General features: G+C 38.1%; 1 protein-coding gene across 1 annotated transcript in view; it reads right to left on the bottom strand.

Annotated features, from left to right (window-relative positions):
• ARID1B (AT-rich interaction domain 1B) overlaps positions 1-25693 on the bottom strand; it is a 335100-nt gene that overhangs the window by 287373 nt on the left and 22034 nt on the right. The window contains 1 exon segment of the mRNA XM_054394179.1: positions 14505-14699. Coding sequence (XP_054250154.1) covers positions 14505-14699 — 195 coding nt within the window.

Genomic DNA, 25693 nt, shown 5'->3' on the forward strand with positions numbered 1-25693 from the left:
GGAGCTCTGCAGAGAAGGACCTGGTAGACAAGTTAACCATGAGCCAGCAGTGTGCCAATTGTATTCTGGGGTGCATTAAGGAGGAGTGTGGCCAGCAGGTTAAGGGAGGTTCTCCTCCATCTCTACTCTGCCCTACTCAGGCCACATCTGGAGTACTGAGGCCAATTCTGGGCTCCCCAGTTCAAGAGACAGGGAACTACTGGACAGAGTCCAATGGAAGGCTACAAAGATGATTAGGGGACTCAAGCATCTCTCAGAAGGAAAACCTGGAGAGACCTGGCTGTTTAGCCTGGAGAACAGAAGAGAGAGGATCTTACCAATGCTTATAAATATCTAAAGGGCTGGTGTTAACAGCCTGGGCCTAATCTTTTTCAGTCGTGCCCTGTGATAGGACACTGGGCAATTGGCACAAACTGGAACAGAGGAAGTTCCACCTAAAAATAAGCAAAAATTTTTTGACTGCCCATAGAGGTTTCAAAACCCACCTAGATATGTTCCTGTGCAACCTGATCCAGGCAAACCTGCTTTACCAGGTAGGTTGTACAAGATGATCCCCATAGGTCTCTTCCAAACCCTAGTACTCTGTGATTCTGTGGAAAAAAATACTAATTTAATTCTATGACCAGTACTTTTCCATGTGCTTTTGAATTCCTCAGTGTCAGATATGATGTTTTTACAGTCAAATTGTCACCTGCATTTACACACTCAGTTTTTAACAGAGGTTCTTAAGGGTTTCAATTCTGGCAGCAAGTGGTGTTCAGTCCATGCCTCCTCTGACCTCCCAGTGAAAGTAACATTCTCCAAGGACTGGTCATCCTGTTCTACTATTTCAGTGGTATCTAGCATCCACTAGCCAATACCCTCATCTCCTGCCTTCTCTGCTAGAACAATAACTTGGAAGCATTTAAGATCATTTGCTTTTGCATACTCAGTGATTCAGAAGTACATAACACCACTCCACTCTTGATATAGAGTACCACTTTCCTTCCCCTTCTACCAATTCAATTCTCTCTAAATGGGTTATAACCATTTATTTTCATATTCCAATCCTGTGAACCTTCCCACTAGATTTCAAGTAATACCAAGTACATGAAATTTATAATCACAAATGAGAAATTTCAGCTCCTCTTGTTTATTACCCTGGCTGCCAGCATCAGAGAATAGGCAATTAAACGGTGGCTTTTTTTTTCATCCTCCCTGTAATGTCTGAATACCTTGATCCCTTTTATTCACAAAATCATGATTTAGATTTCAATGTGTGCTTACAAATTCCTGTAATCTCACCCTCTACAACCACTGTCCCAGCTCACAGGCTCTTCCACCTGTCCACGAAAATTGCTTCTTCAGATACTGGATGAAGCCCACTCTAAAACACACACTCTTCCCTTCACAGATGATAAACAGCTTCTCCAAACCACTAACAGCTTTCTATACAGTATTATTCACCCCACCAGTGGATCACTTCCAGGATCTTTGCTTTCATCCTATTGGGAAGGTAGGCTTTTTGAGCATGGTAACTAGGGAAAGAGGCTTTAAAAAAAGCTGCTGCCTCCTGGTGACAAGCACGGAAACCCTACTTTACTAACATGATTTTTTCCACCAAAGCTTACAGACAGGACAGCCAAATGTGGCTGGGGGTTGTAGAAGGGGAAGAAAGAGGTAAAGGTTTCTTGCGATAAATGGAAAAGGCAGGGTTTTTTCCTATTTCACGGGAATTTCTGAGCTTGGGAATGTCCCTTGATCACCACCTTCTGGGAGTCTCAGCAGCCTCAAGAGTGTGAGTCATACTTTCCCTTCTTTAGGTCAGGAAAAGTCTGTCTAGATGCATTTTCTGACTAGTGGAGCAATTCAAGCATCACAGCTGCAAAGTGCAACATGCATTTTTAGTCCACCCATTTCTGCTAAGTTTCTGAGAGAATCTGTTATTTTTTTCCTACACCAGGAAAAAAAATAGCCACTGCTTCAGCATGCAGTATGGTTTCAGGAAGTATGAGATTCCAAATTAGTGGTACTGGTAGGGTGTCCAAAAGTATGACAAGTGGTCAGTAACATACACTCACCAAACTCTTTCAGGACAAAGATTATTAATATTATTTTAAGAGTTGCATGTGCATACTTATTTTCACATATTTAACTCCTCTCTTAATAGTTATTAAAATATACCTACATCCAAATGGCTGATGCATCAAAACATAGTTTCTATAATGTTGATCCCACTGTCCTACTCACTATTTTTACCTCAACTGTCTCAAGCAGAAGGCAGACTTTTGAGACATATCTGCTCACAACCACTGCAGTTTTCCATTAAATAACTCCATGAAGGGACAGGTTGCCACACAAAAGGCTGGTAGCCTCTCCCACTGCCTGAGAAGGCAGTGCTCCCCAACAGACGGGAAGGCTCCTGTGCCTCCAGTTGGAAACTGCAGCCATAAGCGTAAAATCTACATGAATAGCACAACTTTAGGCAAATTTTGTTAAAAATCATGCAAACCAGGGAAGAGCTAATGGATAGTGCTAGCCTTCCTGAACACACACAGGGTTTCAAAGGGAGGCCCCCACAGCAATTCAATTTCCTCATCCAGAAGGGAAAGCAAACAGAAGACTGACAGAGCATCCATAACACCTCTATCCAGAACACAGTTTTGGCCTTCCACTACTCACTTATTTTCCTGTGAGCAAATACAGTGTAACTAACAATATTAGCGTAGCAATAAAGGCAAACATGTACACCTCCGCCTCAGCTGACAAGTATATTTGCAAGGCTCATTTCACCTGCAGCTAAACAGAGGAAGTTGCCCCAAGACAAGGAATCTTAAGGGAAAAAAGACAAGAAAAATCCCTCAAGGCAACTACTCACAAATATTCCGTTGTATGTTGCTTGCTCCAATAAGCACTTACACTGGCTTCAACTGCAGCAAAAATTATGGGGCGAGAGTGAATTCACATCCTTTCAAGAGACCCTAATGCCCAATTCATTCTACCTTTTTCAGCACAATTGAGAATTTCACAGTGTATCACATTCTGGTGTCTGAATATCTCAATTTCCAAAACAAGATGTTAACAGTGCAGATAAAGAACTCCAGCAAGTGTGTGAAAACAAAACTATGTCTGTTTCAACCACTGTTTAAATACCAGCTACAATCTCTTTCCAAGTGTCTGAAAATAATAAAGGCATCTCTTTAACAAAAATATTAAGTCTTAACATTTTTATTGCACTCTTTAAATGAGTCACTCACACTATTTGTTTTCAATTGTAATTAGATATACACTATATCACGTGCATTACTATATGAACACTACTACTCAAAGCAACACAAAGAGAGCAAATATTTCATTCCAGAAAAACAAAGACAGTGTAGCAAAAAAAATGTGCAGATTTATGTTAAGATTCTCTGTAAAAATATCTCCAGGGTAATCACAAACTATTATAGAATCCTAAATACTTCCCACTGCTATTGTCTTCCTTAAATAGGGGAAGAAAAGAAAAAGAAAAAAGCCATGATTCAAAATGGAAGTTGAGTAATTATTTACAGCCCAGTATGTAATCAGCAAAACGACTGGCAAAGTTCTTAGCACATATTTCAGGCGTATGTAAGCAAGGCATTCCTTCCTTGTGGTAAGCACTCCATGTCAAGCAGCTATGTGCTAGAACTTGTCCTGTGCTACCTGTTCAAAGAGAACTGTGCAAGAATATTTCAAGCTCTGACAGATACCACTTTGTGCAAAAGCATCCACAGGAGCATTAAAAAAGGAAGACATCATTGATGTTTCAGCAACCCCTGTGTCAAGAATGGTACCCTCTTGTATTTTTACTGATGTGCACAAAGTGAATGATGATCCTTGTACCATCAGTGCCACTGCTGCCAATACGGCTCCTTCGCTACAGCCAAGAGTCTTTCCATGCTTTTACCAAACCTGATTATTTAAGACTTAGTGCACTTCTTTTTTTCAGAGATGGTACTGAAACTGCCAAAACATAATCTGAAAATTTTTGCATCTCTGAAATAAAAGTGCCCAACAAACCCACAATGCAATAAAACCTATGGTTTGCAGCATTTCATTACTACAGGATTAACACATGCTAAGATGTGCGGTCCTTTCTTTCAGCAAGTATCTATAAAAATTTCGATGACACTAGCATTTATTACTTGAAAGTATTTTGGGGACAGTCTTTCCTGCCTATATCTGGAAGCAGAATACATGAGATCAGGCCCACATATAAAAAGTGCTTTTCAAGTTAAAACATGTTTTCTCCCCTGAACAAAACACTACAGGCAGCTTACATCTTCCCACATAAACAGCCTTACAACCAGTTTCATAATATTAACACATTTTATCCTCTAGGCTAAAAACTTCTTTTTGTTTGCATTTTAAAACCCAGCTTTATAGAAAGCCAAAGCCTCATGAGTTCCTGCAAGAGAATCTAAAGCAACTCCAGTAAAAACAGAGCAACTTACACACACACGTGGAATATTCTGATGTTTAGTCATGTTTTCATTCTGCTACGCAGGATCTTAACGCACAGCAAGAACAGCAATATATTTTAAGTCAGTTCTATGTGTAAAACACAAAAATGGGATGGCAGAACACAAAACAAGAAAGAAAAGCCTACACCAAATACACTCAAAGTGCATCTGATCTTTTCCTGGATATTCTTCAATTACACTTCTTGGTCATGCTCCTCTTATAATCCCTGTCTTATAGGCCTGAAGCAGTGTTAGAAAACATTATTTTTCTTGTAATGTATAAAATCAAAAAAGAAAGGCCAAGTACCGATACAGTCTTGGCATTTATTGAATCTACTCTTCACCACTTGCTGCAAGACTGCAAATTTACTCAGGTCATAAAACAATCTTCAGTATGAGACAGATACAGCATCACCTCAGAGGACTAAAAACCCTCCAACATCAGGTACGATTTTTTCCTTGGTGACTGCAAGGTCTAAAGTATTTTCTGCAGAACTTAAGGTTCATTTTAGAAACAGTAGTTTCCTCCCTAGAACAACTTTCCAAACATAAAAGGACCATAAATCTATGAAGTACACACTTCCCAAATCTGCAGGGGGATATCTTGGCCTCTGGTTTTCTTCAGTTTTGCCAACTAGCAATAAAATGAAAACCAAAAACCAGTTAATCTGCATCTGTCCTTTTAAATACTCTTCAATACAGTGGAAGAGTCCAAACACATGCTAATTTTCAGTGCTGCCAGCTGAGAAAGCTAGGAGGGACAGCAGAGGTGAGCAGCACAGAGCTGCTCAAAAGGGACAAGAGGAGCTCAAATCAGAAGTCCCTGCCCTGCCTGCTTCCTCCATGCACAGACTCAATCTCTTCCTGGCACAGACTCATCTGTGCACCACTTGCACAGCACAGAACAGCTCAGAGAGACAATCCTGTGAAAAGAACACGGCAGTTTTGCTAACCTGTCCTGTAAAACACGTATTTGTCAATATGGCCTGTAAAGCACACATACATACACAGACCCAAGGTAAGCAACATTAATTCTGTAACTAAAACATCTTCCCTAAGTGGCAATATTAGCCTTGTTTTTGATTGGACTCTTGTCTGAAAGACAAGTTATTAAAGTTTGACAAGAAATACATAGAAATCGCTTCATCACTGTTCTGTGAAATAAACTAACAGCAAGCGTAATTTGTCCCTTTGACATATATAGCAAAGCTAAATTCACTCATTCTCCAAAAGGTGTATTTAAGATTCAAATATGCTTTCTATTATGTCCAGTCAGTGAACTGATTGTTATCTGTTATGTGTCTTGTCCTTAACACACAAATGCCAAAAATATTATTGAGAAACAATGTTCAGAAAAAAAGGAAAAGGATGGTGGTGTACAAAGCAAAAAAGTCACTGATTTTCTCCTCATTCCTCTTTCCCACTTTCCCACTCCCCAAAAAAGTTTTAAGATTCAGAGATCAAATACTTATCAGCGAGGATGCAATGCATTTAACACGATTGTTCTATCTCAGGCAAAGCAATGAATAAGAAAAGTAAGTACCAGACAAGCATCCAAAAATTGGGTCACACAAGGTGGTAGAAGAATAAAAGCCTACAAAAATTAAATTAGATGTAGCTTTAAGTTACTCCCTAAGTTCTTAAACCTTTATTTAATCAGTCTCGAAAAACAACAAAACACAAAAAGCTTAAAGTATTTACATTAGTATCTTTACATGCACCTAGTCAGTATAAGGAGCACTGTGATATGTTTCTTCACTATAAGGGTGATGAGGCACTGGAAGAAAGTTGCCCAGAAAGATTGTGGATACTCCATTCCTGGAAGAGTTCAGGACCAGGCTGAATGGAGCTTTAAGCAACCCGGCCTAGGAGAATGCACTGCTGCTCATGGCAGGGAATTTCGAACTAGATGACCTTTAAGGTCCCTTCCAACCCAAATAAGTCTATGAATCTACAATATGAGCACACGTGAGTTTTGGAAAAAATTAACTACAGAGAGCGTTAATGGCCTTAAACATATTTAAGATTTATTTAAGATTTTATAACTCTTCTAACTCCACAAAAATCTCGATGTTTTTGTGGTAGCAGACACAAAACTGAAGCTGGTTGCTGCGCAAGCTTTGATTATACTGACACCCACATAATTTAAGACTGACTACATAAAAATGTGTGTAAAATGCTTCTGATTTTTTGCAATACTTACTAACCTATTGTAAAAGTAATTTTTACTCAAGTTTTGCTGAATCTAAGTGTAACATAAATCTCAGTTAAAACAAACAGTTGCTGGCAGCAATATGAGTCTAATACTGAGCTACTGAAACATCAGCTATTTCTTTAAAGTCTGGTGTTCCAAGAAGAATGCTACCTAACTCCATCCCAGGTTCACCAAAGTTAAGGGTACTGACTTGTCTCATTCTGAAATTCCAATTATTTTAACTAGAATTTTAATTAACTTGGAGAGCTGATTCCGCTTATGCTGCTGTCAACTAGAGACAAGTCACCCAACCCCGACGACATGGCCCTCAAGTCATAGCTCCATTGAAGTCGCAAGCACATTTATCACTGTTTTCAGGCAGGTTTCACCTTATCTCCAGCTCTGTTTTCAGCTTGGGAAATGCACTCCCTATTTCTAAAAAGGCAAACTCTATTGCCTCTCTTGCTTCCTCTGAGAAAGTTCAAATTTACAGACAATTGATAGTATTTTCTGAGAAACTTATACCAAGACCTAAAAAAAAAAAAAATAAATAAAAAGAGTTGCCCCCTCGGGGACAGTATAGAAAGCATGTTTAAAAAAAAAAAAACTTAACGTGTTCATGATGAGTCTGGATGACATTTCAGTAGTTTGGAGTGTCGTTTATTCTTTGCTGAATATTATTAACAGAAAACCTCTATGACTGTAATATTAGGGGTAACAGTTAATTATTCTTTACCTACACTTTAAAACCCTCCTGGTACAGTCATTATATGGCAGCTGTTGCACAGAGTGATGCAGCAGCCTTTTCTTAAAGCAAGATGCTTATTTTACTTCAAATGTAAATAAACATACGTCTCCTGCTGCCATGTAAAATAAGCTGTTCATAAGTAAATGATTTTGTATCTTCCTAGTGATGCAGCAAATGGCCCTCAGTTCTCCACTTTCCCATCACCAATACATATTTCTTGTCTAACTCCACTGTAGACTGACAGCTAATACTGCCAGCAACCCAAATTCTTTAACAACAAAATAACTGCTGCTTCCTTAACAGAAACCTTTTGCAGAGCACCAGTGCCTAGGGTTGTGTGCTCTCACACCCCACCTCCAAGCAGAATAACACATGTGACTACAGCTATTAACTATTCCCACTGAAGTACAATCATTTAGCAGTGACAAAAACACATTTTATTTGGCATAGTGTGTTGATGATTCTTAGGCACTTTCTGTACAAATACAGACTGCCATTTACTCCAGGATGGATATAAAAATTTGCATTTACTGAACATCGGTACATAGTAATTGAACAGATAAAAATGTCAACTCCATCTCATTTCGAAGCTTTCACTTACCAGCTGAAGGATCAGTTCATTTTCCTTTTTAACCTGCATTTTTCTACATGCAGTTTAAAAGAAATGATAGAAACTACTGAAATGTTTCTATTTACCATAATAATGCAATTCCACTACTTTAGAGATTTTACTTCAGTAAACAATCTCAGATGACCAGCACTGAGATGAAGAACTACGCTACGATAAAGACCCCAAAATTATGTCAAATTTGATCCCATGATTATCTGTAATCTTGTACACCTCCCTCTATAGAGTGAATTACACTCAGTAGAAGGGATAATTCTACAGGAGACAATACAACATAAAGCCTTATTCTGCCATGAACCAAAGTAGCAGCCTTTTTTTTTCAGTTTAGTCAATAAGACTTAATATCCCAAAATAACCATGCTAAACATTTCCCTACAGTTTGCACAAGTACAGTATTTAGCATTTTCCTAAAACTGAAATTTAAAAATCCTGTTTCTTTACATGACAAAGAGAAGAAACTTTTCTTTGCAATTACCAGCACCTGATCATCACATAATCCATTCTGAAGATGACCTTACAAAGAAGACAAATTGCTGTGACATCCCATCCCTTTCTCTGATTCATAAAAGGAGGGATTCAAGCCTTACACTCTACATAAAATACTCCTCCTACTTATTTTATTGAAATTTTTTTTTTTTTATCTATCTGGAAGTTTATAGCAGTTCCACATGATGCTAGACATGTAATTCAAATAAATTTTACTGAGGAAATTTTTAATTCAGAGAAAGCTGGGAAAAGCCTTTCTCCTTTCCAGGAATTACTTACAAAGTCCATAATCTACTAGCAAGAGCTCCAAATTAATGCCCAGGGGAAAAAGAAAAACAAAGCAAACAAAATAAGCAAAAAAAACCACCAAAATAATACAGACACACATTAAAAAAAAAAACCAAAACAAATCCCCTAAAACAACCAAGGCAAATCAAACAAAAACACAAAGCACAGGCTGATCAAAGCATCACACTCCCTTTTTATGTGTGTGGATGAAATGCATCTATCAATCTTTAAGAAAAGCAATACGTCTCAAATGTTTTGTCCTCTGATGACTGTTTTTGAGATTCAATCATATTGATTTGTTCTCTGTTCTTGAAAAATAAATAGGCTAAGAAATTAAAATGCTGCTTATTTTCTGTGTCTACTCCCTTATCCAATACTAACATTAGCTGTGCTAAAAGCTGCTTAGAAGCACAAAAAATTGCAATCTATTCAATATTCTTTAGCTAGTAAGGGCAATTATACACACAGAAGATGACAAACATATCACTTGACTAGTATTCATTGTATGCATGCACCACATTTTAAGTTAATGGTCAAGAGCAAAACATGACAGCAAGTCTCACATTCTTGGTATACTTCAATCTTCTAGAAATTAAAATTATTTCAGTAAGTAACACACACAACCAGCCTCTCAGTAGTAAACACATTCATGTTTGCTAGCTTTAAAACTCCACCTGCCAAGCCGAGAGCCAATTGATTTCCTTGGCGTAAATTCGACATTTTCAATCTGGGACATTACCCAACAAGAGCACTGTAAACCCTCTCCTAAATGAGGTAATCGCATTGGTGCTGCTATGGTTCTGGTTGACTTGCAGTTTCCATTACAATAAATCCTTGCTGCACATTCTCAGAGGTTTTACAACTTCTGTGCCCCTTAAAAAGAAAACCCAGCCAAAACACCAAACTACTCCAAGCTGAAATTTGCCACGTAAGACCTCAAAACAAAACAAACAAAAAACACAAACACCAAAACCAACCACAACTACATGCCCACAATAACAGCAAAACCCCCAACAACAAACCCCAAACAAAACAACAAACCAAAACCAAAACAAAAACCCTACAACCCAACATATCTTCCTTAATGATCAAAATAATCTGTACATTAAAAAAAGAGGGAAAAAGAAAAGGAAAAATGTTTCCCTGAATATTTACGGTTCCACTTTTAAAACTATAAGGACACTGTTTATCAAGAATATTAAAAAAAATGTTGAAAGGACAAGTAATTAGTACCCTTTCATCTTACATTTGTACAGAAAAAAAAAAAAAAGAAGAAAGAACAGACTGAGGCTCAAGCCTTGTAACCGACATACTGCAAGCAGGATCAAGACACCTGCACAGTCAGTAGTGGAACAACCATCGTAATGAAATACAGCATTTTGAACAGCTTTTAGGAATGGCCAGTGCGCATATCCGCAGAACATCTTCCATAAAGAGTTCACTGTGCATAATAGCAACATGACCCTATTTACACAACAAGTTGTTGTTCCAGTCCATCAAGTACACAAGGAATTTTAATGCATCCTAAAAAAATCAATTAGGCAATGATCATCTGATTAAATGGGCACATCACACCATTCAGTTTTTTTAAACGTACACATAAATCCAAGCCTTTGCTGAAAACTTCCAACACCTACACGTGGGTCTTTCAAGGAGACAATTTTTAAGCTTAGTGAAATTCTGCAAAAAATAAAGTATTGCATGCAGCTAACATGAAAAGGCAACTTCAGGCAATAGAAGAGAAAACGTAATAGGTACGCAGAAGTATGTCTAGTTTTAGCAAGAAGGTTTTTACAAAGTATCATAAAGCTTTCCCACAGCACATCAGGCTAAAGCACAGAAACACTTTGACGGTGCCATCAAACCAGGCAGAAACTGATGAGGGTACATTATCACTTGCTGGACTGTGGTCCAAAAGCAGTCAGGGAAGAAAAAATAATTTAAATGAAAATGCAATTACTGTCTTTATAATCAGATCTTGTTGCTCACATCATAGTGAAATGTACTGCAAATGAACCCTGAAGTTTGCAGGTGTTAAATAACCCTGTGTATTAGGACTTTCCATTTTGACATCACTTCTTTGTAATTCCAAGAAACGTTTAGGAAATTAGAAAAATGAAAGCTGGTTTAATATATACACTGCATTCCTGGGTAAGGAGTAATAATAATCCTAAAATTACATTCATCTCATGCAAAGCAGGAGAGAGAGTACAAGAGATTATGAGATGGCAGTATTAAGATTTACGTACAAGATCAGCATTTTAAATCCTTGGGATGCAAACATGGACCTTGTTGAAAGTTGTGTTTCAACCATGTTGAAAACTGACAACATAGGCAGAGGTCAACTTGCTCCCAGCTTTTCCCTTGCCTCCTTTCTCTCACCAAAAGACAGTAAGGAGACCCTGAAATTTTCCTTTCTCTTTGTAAGAAATTCATTTACCAAACAAAACAAACTGAAATTCTATAAATTAAGTATCAGATTATTAGCAACGCCTTCCTTTCTTGTTACTTCCCCTTTTATATAGGTGCAGAATAATTTGATTTTTAATCTCCCAACCCATTAAAACAATTTTACCCAAATCAGTTTAAACACACACATGCATATATATATATATGGCTCACACTGGAGATGCCCTTAGAATTTGACAAAATGTGGCATTCTTCCAATTGCTTAGCATTTTGTCACAACAAGTTATCACCTATCTTTACATGACAAATCTGGATCTCTGTTGTCAAGTGCTGGAGAAGAAAGAGAAAACCTTGGGCTTCATCATGGATTTAGGTCTCTTTCCTACATGCTTACATATATATATCAACCCCTTTATATTTGGTTATTTTAGTGAGTAATGCAAAAAGATTGTTTGAATTTCTAATTCAGCCCCTCATATAAGGCTTAGTGTTTTGGTTTGGGGTTCATCCTTGGTAACTCATGAGATATGAGTTTCAAGCTCAGATGCTTAAGAGATCTGATATCTCTCTTCACAGCATCCTTTGCAGCCATGTCTCAAAACATATTCCATACCTTCCATACTCTCTTCAACATCCTGCAATTTCCACACAGAATGTTAAGAAAATTGGGGGGTTTATTTGCACCTTCCTGTTTGGTATTAAGCATGCCTAGATCAAACAGCAGCTGTAAGAGAACACAGCATTACCTAGGTTAGCAGGTTATGCTTGACACCCATGCTGCAGATATGCAGAATGACTGCACTTCATAACATTTTATCTTTTTTCATCCTCTTTGATCTTTCACTGCTTATGCCACAGGCTTCCTTTCCTGCAAGTGAGCTATTCTACCTCTCTGCTGCAGTATGACATATACCAGCTTACCCACATCTAGACAATTATCTTCACTTCTATTAATTTTAGCTGGATCTTTAGGGTGTTTTCATCTTTATTTCTTCATTTGCGACATTCTAAGGCAGAGCTTGCAAGTTGAAATCTGTCAAGCCCCATAGTTCTAACCTCAAGCCACAGCACTCGCTGACAAAGAGACAGATTTAAGATCTCACGGTCTTCAAAATTCAAAAATCTTCGTATTATAACAAAAAGCCTGCTTGTTTCATCCAAGGAAACAGAACTGACACCTTTGGCTATCTTTGGGCAATAGCAGGCTATAACTTAAAATAAGAAAAACCTCTCCCACTGATGTTTCCACCCTTCCTACAGGCACTTCCACTCTCATAATCCACCTACCCAATACTCTGAACAATACCTTAAGCACTCCATGCAGTGTCTCTTAACCCATCAAGTTCCTTGCAGCACTTTTGCTAAATTCAATGTGGCACTGTAAAGGACTCCTATTTCCAGAAAGTGCTGAGATTCATCTTCTGAAACTTCTGGCAATATCATTTATTTTATATATATTATATCTGGATATAGGTACATGCTATACAGCCATTTTTAACAAGCATAGTTAGGCTCTCCTTATTTAATATTCATGTCACAGGAGTAAAAATCCAGCCAGGAATCAAACTGTGGCATCCTGTGCCAAAGACAACTTACCACTCAGCTGGTAAGTTGGCAATTCAATTTACAAACCTGCATTCCTGCATTTTAATCCTTTGTAGAAAGGTGGTAATATATGGGCAATATGAAAAGAACTGGATTCAGATCATTAGAGGTTCACAAACCAAACACATGAAGCTTTGGAGGCTGTCCAAAACAAAATCATGCCTAGGTGGTGATGTCCGTTCAATAAAAATTCAATGTCATAATTATCTTCTCCCTTTTTCCCCAAAGAGCATTAGAGCTCAGAACTGTGCTGCTGCTCAGCCAATTACATTAATGCTGTGAGGAGATGGATAGGGCCAGCAGCCAATCGCTGTGCCAGGTCACTGCCTGCTGATGGGTAATTTACAATTATCAAACAATTAGCAAATGAAGTAAAAATTCAACACTCATCTCCACATAACACAGAATAACTCATTTTAAAATTAAAAATATGTTTTACTAACATCATTTTGGCTGCAGCCAGCCAGAGAAAAATAAAAGCCTATTTTGTTGGTTTTTTTTTTAATTTCTCCTCCTTTTACGACTGACAAAATGCTTTGCAGTCTGAATCTAGCAACCAAATATAGTTTGACATCTCTAAACTAAATAATTTCATCCTAGCAAGTAAATATCTATTTAACAGAAAAGAATAAAATGAAGGCTCTTAATAATGGTACTATCCATCCAACTACTCTATTTTGAAGCTATATTTGCTTAATTAACTGCCTGATTAACATCCTGTCCAGGTGGATAGGTGATAACAAGAATTAGCCAAGCACCAATCTACCAGGGAGACTAAAATTTTCTTTTCTTCTCTATACTTAACAATAAATTACTTTTTAAAAAAAAAAAAAAAAAGATAAAAAGCTAATCTGCAACTAGACAGTTGCACAAAACAAATATACTTTCACATTAACAATCAAGTTATTACTCTGTTGTGCTCACAACAAAGTATAAGCTCCCACTGCCTACACTCACATTCCTAATTTTAAAAGAAATTAGTAAAACACAACTTCTTGATAATCTTGGTTCATCCTTCCCTATTAGTATATGGTATGAACGTTGTAATCAATCTTTAAAAGCATACCCCAAAAAAAAAAAAAAAAAGGGAGGCAGAAGATGTTTACCATCAACAGTGAAACCCAAATAGACAAAAATAGATTTCTGTGTCCTATGATATAAAAAATAAAATATCCTGACTTTATAAAGTTGGGACTGAGGAAAAAAAGCTACAGACTCCTACCAAAAGGAGGACAAAGAAACAAAACAAAAACAAACAAAAACACCCAACAATAAACATTATATAAACAACAACATTATGGACAGTGCTTCATCTCACTGTACTTATGTCAGATCTAGGTTTTCATCTTGCATTTAAACATATCTCAGCCAGAGAGCAGGAGAATTTAGAAACACAAACAAATAATCCCACAAGAGAAAAAAAAAAGGCTGGGGGAAAAAAAACTGATGGCATTTGACATGCTTTTCTTTCCAATAAGTTACTAACAACAAACTAAACTCTTTTCTGTCTGTATGGGGTTTCAGAAAACATTCACACTGTCAACGTATTTACTTTTAAAACCTTTACCTTCCTTCTGCACAAAAAATACTCATTTCTGAACTATTTTTTTCTTACCACATTACCAGTGTCAGAAGGGGAGAGGAGGGAAACCAAAGCAACACAAAAAATCCTCCACCAACCTGTTGCTGTGGATACTGCATTCCTCCCATGGCTGCTGGGGCTCGGCCCTGCATTCCCACGGGATAGCGCTGGGGGCCGGGAGGGCCGTAGGACTGCCCGGGGTAGGGGCTGCTCTGCTGTGTCTGAGAATGAGGGTTACTGCCCATGCCGTACAGCTGAGGTCTCTTCATGACCATGGGATCCATTGGGTTGCCCTATTGTTAAACAGAAGCAAAGAAATACTTCAAGATATGGAAAGAAAAAGATGAGAAAAGTCATGCTTACCATAGACAACCTACACCACTGACTTTATTATAAAGTGTTTTCTCAGTGCTTTATACATCAAATATTGACTTGACATACAAACAGGCGAAGTACCATACTCTGATTCTCATATTAATTAGATGAGGTTTTGAATTTTAAGTTTGGGATTTCCATTGCACTTAAAAAAAAAAAAAAAAAAAAAAGCTAATTTTGCACTCAGGGTTGCTTCTTACCTACAGAAAAAGCAGAAAAACTGCCCAAAATTTTCAGCTTAAGAAAAAAATTAATTATACTGCTGTAAACTAATTAGCATCACTGACTTTAAACACAAATAAAACTTCTATCCAGAGAGATAGAAGTAATGGACAAGCCATCTAACCTTGAGAAAATTACTGTTTTCTTAGCTTGAAAAAGAGAGAAATTGGAAAGAAATTTTCCAAAATATGCAATGCATACAGAACATTGTATTTCACAGTTTTCATATTGCTATCACGTGTATTAGTAAGTTTCCAGGTTAAAAGGCAAGTCATAACCCACATTTTACATAAAACTTTATTTGCCTCCTTTACAGACCTCAGAAAATCCAAACTGCAATCACTGATGTAGGGGGAGGGTAGGCAAGGGAGGAAAGTTTTATTTTTAGATTTTTTGGCAGCACTTACCAGGCACTGTAACAGTTTCAGGACAGGTGTCAACCATTGTGTGGTATTACTCTCATGTTTTATTACTGAGGACTAACTGAACCAGAAAAAATATCATACTTTGTCAAGCGCAGCACTGTATTGTTAAGATGACATCCATTTTTTTAATTCCTGAGTGCTGGCTATATTCATGGAAGAAAGGGAGGGGATGAGAGGGGGAAGCTTTCAAAAAGCCTGTGACAATCCCATCTTCATCAAAAAGACATATATCCCCCACCCCTTCTCCCAGGGAAAAAGACCTACCTACTCAGCCAGGCAGCCCACCCCTGGGCAGGAAGCTGGATTCCTTCCCATAGTACATTTTGTATGCGTTTTCCTACTGTGTACTGCTGATCAGTCTCATTTTGCAACCTCCTGTGTAAGCCTGCTTCTACAAGTCCCTTTTGGTTATATACCTTCCAACCCAAAACATTCTGTGATTCTATGCTGATCTAATAGCTATTACGACAATAAATTATACTTCTCCCTTCCCATCCCTTTTCCTTCTCATTACCGTTGTTTTATACTACAGCTTTTTTTTTTTTTTCCTTTCTCCTATACACACAAAGCATGTGTTCTCCAAAGCAGCCACTGCTTAAACTACTATACATATAGATATTTATAAAGCATTCCAAATGTCGACATACTACACTGGAGGAGGTAGAAATGGTAACCTCCTCAGAGGAGGACCTCCATTCACTTCAGAAGAGGATTGCCCTTTCACTTCTAATTTTAGACAAGTATTACTCAGCAAATTTCCCAATATTATTTGGCTTCTTTGTGGTGAGATCAGAAGTTTCTATTTTTCATCACTGAATGCCCCTGGGTAGTTTACTATTTATATTTCATACTTTTCAAAATCGATGGTTCCCTACACACTTCAGGCCACCTGACCCATAACAACACTCTCACCTCTGTTTTGTTTTTAGGCTGTCCAGCACTCTCATCGCACTTTAAAGCAGACAAAAAAAAAAAAAAGGAAAAAAAAAAGGTTCAGCAGATGAACTAGCAATTCCTTCTAACAGGGCTCCCAGGGGACAACTTCAAGTTCTTCCTATAGACCAAGACACTTTATCTGTATTTCTGTTTTTAATGTTCATTCTGCGCACCACTTGTCATATTGATCTTCTCAAATACAAATCCCTGTTCAAAGCATTCATGAGATTCTCACGAAGCACAACAGCACTGTTCATTGCCACCATATTCTGTTTCAGGCTTTTGTTTCCAGGTCTCAACTCCAGTAACAACATTCAATTCAAACTGCATTTTATAATCTCAAGTGTAGTATCTTCTATTCTGCACCCAATAATATGAACAAAATATAAACAATGCAGGCAGCAACATAGCTGAAACAGTCTTGACACTTTCCATTATTAAGGCTACTTTCAGGTGCATATAAACTTTGCCAAACTTCAAGCATTTAGGCTGAAATTTTCCAGGCCATATTTATGCCTGAGGCTGAAAATCTCTGGAAATTTCACCAGAAATAGTTCATCTATGTTTTAGAATGAGGTCACAGGAAAATACATCGTTTATGTTCTTACAAAAAACACTTGAAAATGCCTCTTGAATACCATGCTTTGGGGCAGAGAATTTTAATTTGCCAGGGTGACATTGGACTTTTGGAAAAGGCAAGGCATGTGCCCTCTCAAGAGAGAGCACCTGAACGTCACCAGACCAGAAGGAAGAAACGGGAGTGCACAAGCAGCACAGCAAAATTTCAGAGATGTTACAAGGTGTAGGGAGGAAGCCTCAAATTTGACAGTCAGAGGAACAATGGGTTTTAAAAAAGCAGTGGAGACAGAAGTGAGTCAGGAAGAGTTGAAGGGAGAAGAAGGAAACAAGGTCAGAAAGTCACATGGATATAAGCCAAAGAGTATCTGTCCTCTGCACTAGTGACCTCCAAGCAGTGGAGGCTTTTTGTTTGTGTGTGTGTCTGTGTGCCTGGGTTAGGAGAGCAGGCACTCTAACCGGCTTCACTGCCACTTCCTCCTTCCTTCCTTCTCTTCTCACCAACCTGCTGTCTCTCTGCTTCTCCTTGTCCTCTCCAGGTGACATCCCTCCACTTCAGAAAGGCAGAGGGATGAAGAGCCTGAGATACTACAGTCTACAGCAGCTCTAAGTGACCCACAGAGCACTGAAATTGCTAGGGCTTGGGTATGGGTAATGAGGGTCTTGGGCATACTCAGAACTTACTGCAGGGAATCATGGAGTGGAGGTAACTAATATGAAAGTGCTCCTATTCATATGACTAAGAAAGTGGTAAATATCCCTAGGCAAATTACAGGAACAACCTAGAGAGATCCACACTAGATGACAGTGCTGCCTGTTTCCCTCCTCCTTCCAAGGTCTTTGGGAAAAAATAAACAGTACAGTTCTCTGATCACCTTTAGGCCTGCAAAAGACAGAGCCACTAACAAAGTACATCTAATCCCATGCACTGGCCAGTCCCTACAGAGGACGGCAACTTGCCACTACTACTCCTGACTCCTTTCATTAGATCCCAACTATCTGTGCAGTGCAGCTACATCTACCAGTGGCTGTCAATTATTTCTGCAAAGCAAAACAAGACAAAATAGTTCACTCCTCCCCAGGTTTAAGACACAATACCTCTGCAGAAGTTAAAAAAAAGTTTGCCTTGCAATATTATATGGGTCTCCTTCACAGATATAACTGTTATCAGTCTTTCAATATATGGTCATGCTTTTGTCTTCCCAGGAAGCAGAAGTGCCTGCTCCAAGATCAGCTGAAAGTAGTGCAGTGAAGGGGCTGATGTGTGCTATAGGACTAAATGCTTCCTTTATCACAGGGGTAGTGAACAAAGCAGAAGATGGTCTTACCATTAAGGCAGCTGTAAGCTGCTGAGGCAGAACTGGACTCTACCTCTGCAAGCTGCCAGTTTTTCACTGGAACAAAAGAAATCTCAAAATTTACCAATCTCTATGAATCCACCACTTTCTGACTTGAAATCATGGGATTTAAACTGCAGAAAACACTGCATTATCTACAGCTACTTCTGAATTTGATGAAAGATGTGCATGCACAGTTTTCAGCTTTAGCATTCTTTTCTACTTCCAAGTTTCCTTCTTATAGCAAGATTTTACCTATCCATGACACTCTGGAAAGCCACTTAGCAGGAGCTATTAGTTGATAAATATGTATTTTAATCTACCTGAAAGTTCTTTTAACACTTATTAAGTTTAAGTATTTCCTTTAATGTCGATTCCAACAGTTTTCAAAGAGAAGATTATGACAAGTAACAACCTCTTCGTGTGGTAGCAATAAACAACCAACCCCTCCAAACCTACTCTCTAACATTTAACAAAAATAAAAGCATCGCTGTAACTGCATGACATTCTTCTAAAATCCAGTAAGCATGTATGACCATGAATGGATGATGTGTACATTTTCTCATCTTCCACGCCTTTTCTTAATTCTATTACATGCTGCACCACAAAATTTTAATTACATTTTACATTTCATTTTAGTGTCATTGCAGTCATCAATACTTTAATTTGTTTCCTTCTCCTTCCTTTATGGAAGGCTCCAATTTTCCTCTAGTGCTATTTTGCTCCCAATATCACACAACCTTTTTACTAACTTAGCTAGGGTTTGCTCATGCTATTTTTTACTGCCATATTCTGCCAGGCAAGTCTGAATGGACTCTGCCTTTTGCTTCTGATTCTGCACCTCTTCATCAACTTGCTGCATTTCATTTAAACTTTGCATAGATCCGCAAATGCTCAAAATACTTCAGTCTTGTTCTCTGCTTCAGTCCACGGTAATACTATCATTTATAACCCCTTTATTATAGTGCCTATCTTGTGCCAGTATCAGATTCATTTACACATGTACTATCAGGCTTTGTAAGAACAGAGCATTTCATAAGAGTCCTTGCCTTGTAATGTGCCTTGTATTAAAACACTCAACAGAACGTTTGCTAATGATTTCAATAGGGGCAAGGTTTCATGTCTGGTCTTTAGACTGACACTCCAACAATTAAGGTAGAACACAGAAAAGCCTAAAACCCACTATTTGTAGGCTGTTAAGTGCCTTCCCCTGCAACCCCAGCCCACTGTTTTGTTTACAAGAATACATGAACTCGGCATTCCTGCTATAAGCAGAAGTGGATAAATTATTATTCTATACTCACTTGTAAAACTCTGTATCAGCACCACTTCCACTCTCCTCCTAGCAAAAAGAATCAAGTAGATCACGTCTCCCCGAAGTACCTAGACAGTCAATTTCATCTTTTCTAAAGTGAGAAAAACCCCAGTACCATTTTCTCACATCATTTAACTCATGTTTTCCCAGATATCTGGTCTCCACATAGATCTGAGGCACACTAGAGTAACCTAAGCAGCAGTCCAATCAAGATGCATCAGCTCTTCCTTTTGCTACATTACTGATGTATGCATTACACATACGCTATTGAGTTATCAATGAATGTTTCACCTCTAAAGCCAAAATCTTTATTTGAAAGACATTCACAAACATGAGGAGCCGCTCACTGTCCCAAAATATGACTTATCCATTTAAAGATGGCACAAAGAACACCAGCACTGTAGTCTTGAGGCAGAGAATAGTGGGAGAGACTTTACAAAGGTCCCAATGGGATTCTGATGTGACAGTAGAGCTCTTATACAAGGCAGAAAAAGCAATTCACTACAATAGTATTCATATAAGATATAAATACTCTTCAAGTGAAAGTGTGCTTTTTTGTTTACCAAAAAAAACAAATTGAAAGCAGCATTGGTTTGGCTGACAACAGCAAATGCTGAAATTTAAAGGGACCATAAGCCACAGAGCATCCCAACAACTAATGATACATCATTTATGTCTATAACAAAACAACATGAACTCAACACTCTCAAGTAGGCTTGCCCTCAAACTCCTAGAGCTACTGAATACAATAATGCTTTGTTTATTCATTGATCTGCAGCCAAAGCCTCTGTCTCCATATTAAAAACAAAACAACCCTCTTTATTAATACCAAATCCTTGAAAGCTCATAATAGAGATGGATGACAAGCAGTAACTGACATTCCAAGAGAGACAGGCATGGAGCTCCCAGCTCTAGATCAGGCACCAAGTTACAAATTTATCACTAGAGATAATCATAAGTATTCACTATAATACAATGACAGAGCTGGCATGAGGATGCAACTGAGGAAAAGATAACCCATTCCTAGATAATGCCATCATTTGTATGAACATGTACAAGGCCTCTTCAGCCAACGTTTTTACACGACGAAAGCATTAAGTATCAAAAGCCAACTCTAGTTAAGTGTGTTTTAAACACCCATTTAAGAAATAGTCAAACAATAGCATTAAATTCTGATTTAGATTAATATTGAAATCCGAGATGTAACTGGAAAACATGCCTCCTATTCTTTTGAAATAAGAAGTCAACTCTCTTTACTAAAATTTACATTTAAAAGTCAGTTGCACAAACACAACACGGAATAAGCAAAACCAAAGAGCTAAGTTCAACATGGGCCTATGATGAAGGAAAATTCAGTGAGTAAGAAGTGTTACTAGCACAGATTTAACAAAACAGTAATTTTTCTTGTCTTACAGGTTCAGCATACTGTCTGATTTCAGCTGCAGGGAGACATCAGAAAGATAATTTCCCACTCAAAACAGAAAGTAATTGAACAGAGGAAATACAGAAACTAAAAAGCTATGCCTCAACAAAAATCAACTACCACTCCACTAAACATTTACAAATAATTATATAAGCAAGTGCCTCCAAAGGTTTGAGAAAGATATATATATGCCTGTTCTCCAGTTTTCTGAGTCCTCTTCAACACAACCTGAAAATTGGAAGGTCAGTCAGTCAGTTATTCTCTAGTTATTAATTTTACACAAAATGACTATTGAAAGTTCACAACAAACACAGCAAAGAAACCTGTTTTTAATGAAGCATACACAACTAACATCTTCAGTTACCAATACCAGTGCAGACAAAGCTTGAGACAACATCAAAAAGCAATTATACACATTGATTGCACCTGATGGTCAAAACAATCCTATGTTTGTGCCAAGTCTACATGGCTATGCAGTTCAGAACTTCCTGCCCCTCAAGCTTTGTCACTGCCAACTACTGACATACAGGTAATATATATCCTGGCTGCTCTTAAGTCAAATGAAGGTGTCCCCATCACACCAGAACACACAGATACCTTCTGTAACCTACCTTCCTTATTCCAAACTTCTTCCAGGAGTACTCAAGAATTATTTTCCTGTATTCATGTTTGTTTTCTCCAACATGGCTGCTCCATAAAGAGGTGACCACCTTTCTTTAGGCATGCAGAAGGTCTAGTCTCCCAGCAAAACTGCTCCCCATCAAGCTATCACAAAATCTATCTGCAACCACACGTCATTAATTCCAGTTCCTTTTCCTAACTGCTGCCCAATCGTGACCATGCTTTACCTACTTCCATCCACAATCCAGCATCTGAACTTAAAACTGTCCATGAAGGGTTGTTTTGCACCAATACAACAGCTTTGGAAATGGAAAGTGAGACACAGGCAGAGTTCTTAGTTTACCCTTTCTGCTACCAAAATAGTAACCTGTGGTAGGACAGCAAGGCAGATAGCAAGAGAAAACAGTATCTGAAAAGTTCTCAGGCTTGATTCTGCTGAGGACATCTCACAGCTGTAAGGCCTCCTCAGTAACCAACACTGTGGCTCAACAAGGAAGAGAAAATCCATTCATAAACACAGAAAACTCTAAGTTAAAAAAAGAAAAGCCCCACCCAGAATACCAGTTACTTCTATTTTGTCTGGCATTGAGGTTGTCGGCTTCTTAGACAAGTAAACACCTTCACTCACTGTGCATGGCTGCCATCTGGAACTCAAAAAAAATTCCCTTACCTACTTCGCACAGCTCTTACACAAACACAGGGTTAGATGGACAGAAAGGGATGTACTAAAAATAGTGTCCACTAGGCAAGGAGCAGGAAGCAGCCTCGAATGGAAGAGAGGAGCTGTGCAGGAAGGCTCCTTGCAGAGAAGTACTAGAGTAGGAGGGGAAAATGCAGAAAATCCTGAAAACTAGTAAGTAACAGAAGGGGGTGAGGGGATTACATTAAAGAAACTCTATGTCCTCTTCAAACTTTAAAGACAAATAAATCTTCCTAAACCTAATAAATATTAAAGCAGTTCTGAATTTACTTTCTCAGTTACTTGACTTTATTAGCAAAAGTAAAATTGAAAGTTGTATTTATTTGTTAGAGAGTGCATTAGCTGAGAAAGTGACATTATGGACACTGCATTAAAAGAGTGCACCCACAGAAATGTAGAACAAATCACATCTAGGTCACAAGTCAGAAGTACATATAGTTAGCCGCTAATTTTTTCCACTCCAAGCGTTATATATAGTTCTATATTGACACACACACACAAAGGTATGCTGGTCATATATCCTCAGCATTTATGGCAAATTATTAATCAAGTCCCACCTGAAACAATTTGTTAAATTGATTTTAATCACTGGGCCTCTCATGTGAAGCTTTGTATAATCAGCATTTCATTTACAAAATTAATTGCCTGATTGATTCTCAAGAGGCAGTAGCTGTCATTACACTGCTGTCATAACTTTTGAGTAGGGGTGTCACAACACTGAATTCTGACAGTACGAAGAGCACTGCTATTTAAAAATTGAGGGCGGGGAGGTAGGGGGGGGGAAACAAATACGATGATTTCACAGAATTGCTCTTTAGACCGACAGAATGTTAAAAACATTTCCCAACCGTTTCAGCCAGCCTCCCTGTTTTCCATTCATTGAATAATGCACTACTCAGCTATTCAGTCTCTTTTCTTAGAGGCAGGTTCATTTAATTCAATTTTATCATAGTTGCAGTTGCATAAAATGAGTTTGTTGTTGAATATACAAAAGATTTAATCACAGGCCGCTCTAAGATTATTTGTAGAGCAGAGCTTGACTTTCAAACATGTTGAACTGTTTTTTCACATTCACAAGCTTCTGGAAAAATGAAATTATTTTTGTTTTTAAACAGAGAAAAGCAAGCTATAAACTCCACTTTACCAATCGTATCTAGGAGCTTCTTTAGAAAGCTTAAAATACTGGGGGAGAAAAATCCTATGTAAAAGCCTTCAAGTCTTAGAGCTGGAAGCAAAGCTCCTATACTTTTCTGTAGTTACTTCTATACCCCATCGTTACTACATTCTTGGAAAAGACCGATGCTGCAGAGAGGCGGCGTAAGGCAGTGCTTAGAGCACTGAGTCATAAGACAGGGCTTCTATTCCTGGCTCAGCAGCTGACCTGCTATGCAAACATGAGCACAACACTTCACCTTTCTGTGACTGGGTTTTCACCCTCCTCATAACAAGTATTATGTGCACTCTTAACAAGGAGACATGAAGACTTGGGGGAGACTGATGTCAGTTATTAACAAGAAATAGGACTATGAGTCAGAAATCAGTAGGCTAAGGGAGGCCAAAAGAAAAGAAAAAAAAAACAAAACTCTAGAAGGTTTTTAAAAGGAGAATCACATCACAGGCCTAAAACTAAACTTTCAGAAACCTATGTTCAAAAATAAAAACGGGGTTTGGAAATCTTCAAAAAACAAAATAAAAGTCACAAAACAAAAACTGAAACCGAGCACCCTAAATTCTGCTAGATCACTTGGAACAGTATTAATGCCGTTGAGAAAAATAACCTATTTCTACAGTAAGTCCAAAAATAAGCCCCTCAGCTTCTTGAATTCGACCTTATGCACTGGAGTTCATCAAGTACTCCTGAATGAAACATATTTAAATTTTCTAGGCCAAGCTCTGAGATTACACTATTACAAAAAAAAAAAAAAAAACTAAACCCACACATAAAAATGACAACTCTTCAAGAACTGAATTAAATCTACTGCTGGCACTTGTAATGGACCTCACCAGAATGCAATTCCAGAATAAATCAGAGTCCAGATAACAGTAGAATCTACTAAACATTTAGTCTCTCTCCCCTTCCCACCCCCCCAGCTCTCACTCTCATCCCTGACTGCCGTTAAGGATTATCTTCCACTCCTTTCTGCAAAGTGCCCTGCCACTCTTTCTGACACATAGCATAAGTTGCTTTGGTATGAAGCTTCTAATGCAATTTTCTTTTCCCTTTGCAAGTTTGAGTTCATGATGAATAAAATCAGGGGCACAAAAAAAAAAAAGAAACCAGCAACACACACAAAAAAACCACTGCTAAAACAGATAGGATACTGGAATAAAGAGGCATAAAAAGGGGTAACTCCACCAGGCAAGAAAAAAAAAAAAAAGCAGTCGGTTGTTTTCCTTTACCACAGCCATAACATGAGATTGCAACTAAGGAAAGTCCAGAAAGTTCTGGCTACATCGAGAAATGATTGCCAACAAGTTTTAGGAGCTATATTCTTCTGACACACTAGGAAGAAAAGAAGCTCAGAAAAATAAGATGACCTATTCACCCTACTCACAGCAAGCGACAGCAGACTGGGATGTTAAAAAGAAGAGTAAAGTGCTGACTTTCCCTATTTGCTCGTTTCAAGCCTCAGAGGTAGCTTTCTCATTAATCTAGCATTTTACCTTTTTAACTCTTAACATTTTAATTTTTTTTTAAATAGGTTAGAAATGGTCTTAAACAAGTAAGAAAACAGGGGGGAAACCCCTAGCTAGATCCAATATATGCAAAATTCCTGAAGGATATATTTAGGATCAGGGTAATTGAGAGGCAAACTCAGCTCTCTAACAGGAGTCCTGTCACTTCTTCCAACTGCCTAAAACCTGCTTCTCTAGGCTAAAACCATTTTCTAGGCTAAAACATTTTCTAGGCTAACACTGTTTCCTGTAGAGGCTGAAAAAATGTGGTTGTAAATAGTGTAAAATATTAATAGTTACCTGGAAACTAAGAGGTTCATCTTTTTTTACCATAATTCCATTACGGTCTATCATGTTGGCTGAACATCATAAAAATCTACTGTCCCAGTCAGAGACATAACAGCACAATTCGAGGGTCAACTAGATACAATGAATCTTGAGACTAGATACTTGTACTGTGGAGCTGGAGCAACAGAAGTCCAGTCAGTATCTACCTGTTACCATTTTGCATTTACAATGATCTTCCTCATCAACACAGCCACTGTCAGGAGCATGGAACTAACATTCTGGGAAGGAGGAAAACAAACACTCACCAGCAGCAGGTGATTTAAAGCATTATAAAGCAGCTTTTTTTCAGTAGTTAAAAACTACAATCACCACAGAAAAACTACAGTCATGAAT

Source organism: Indicator indicator, chromosome 2 (assembly GCF_027791375.1).
Source record: "Indicator indicator isolate 239-I01 chromosome 2, UM_Iind_1.1, whole genome shotgun sequence".
NCBI lineage: Eukaryota > Metazoa > Chordata > Aves > Piciformes > Indicatoridae > Indicator > Indicator indicator.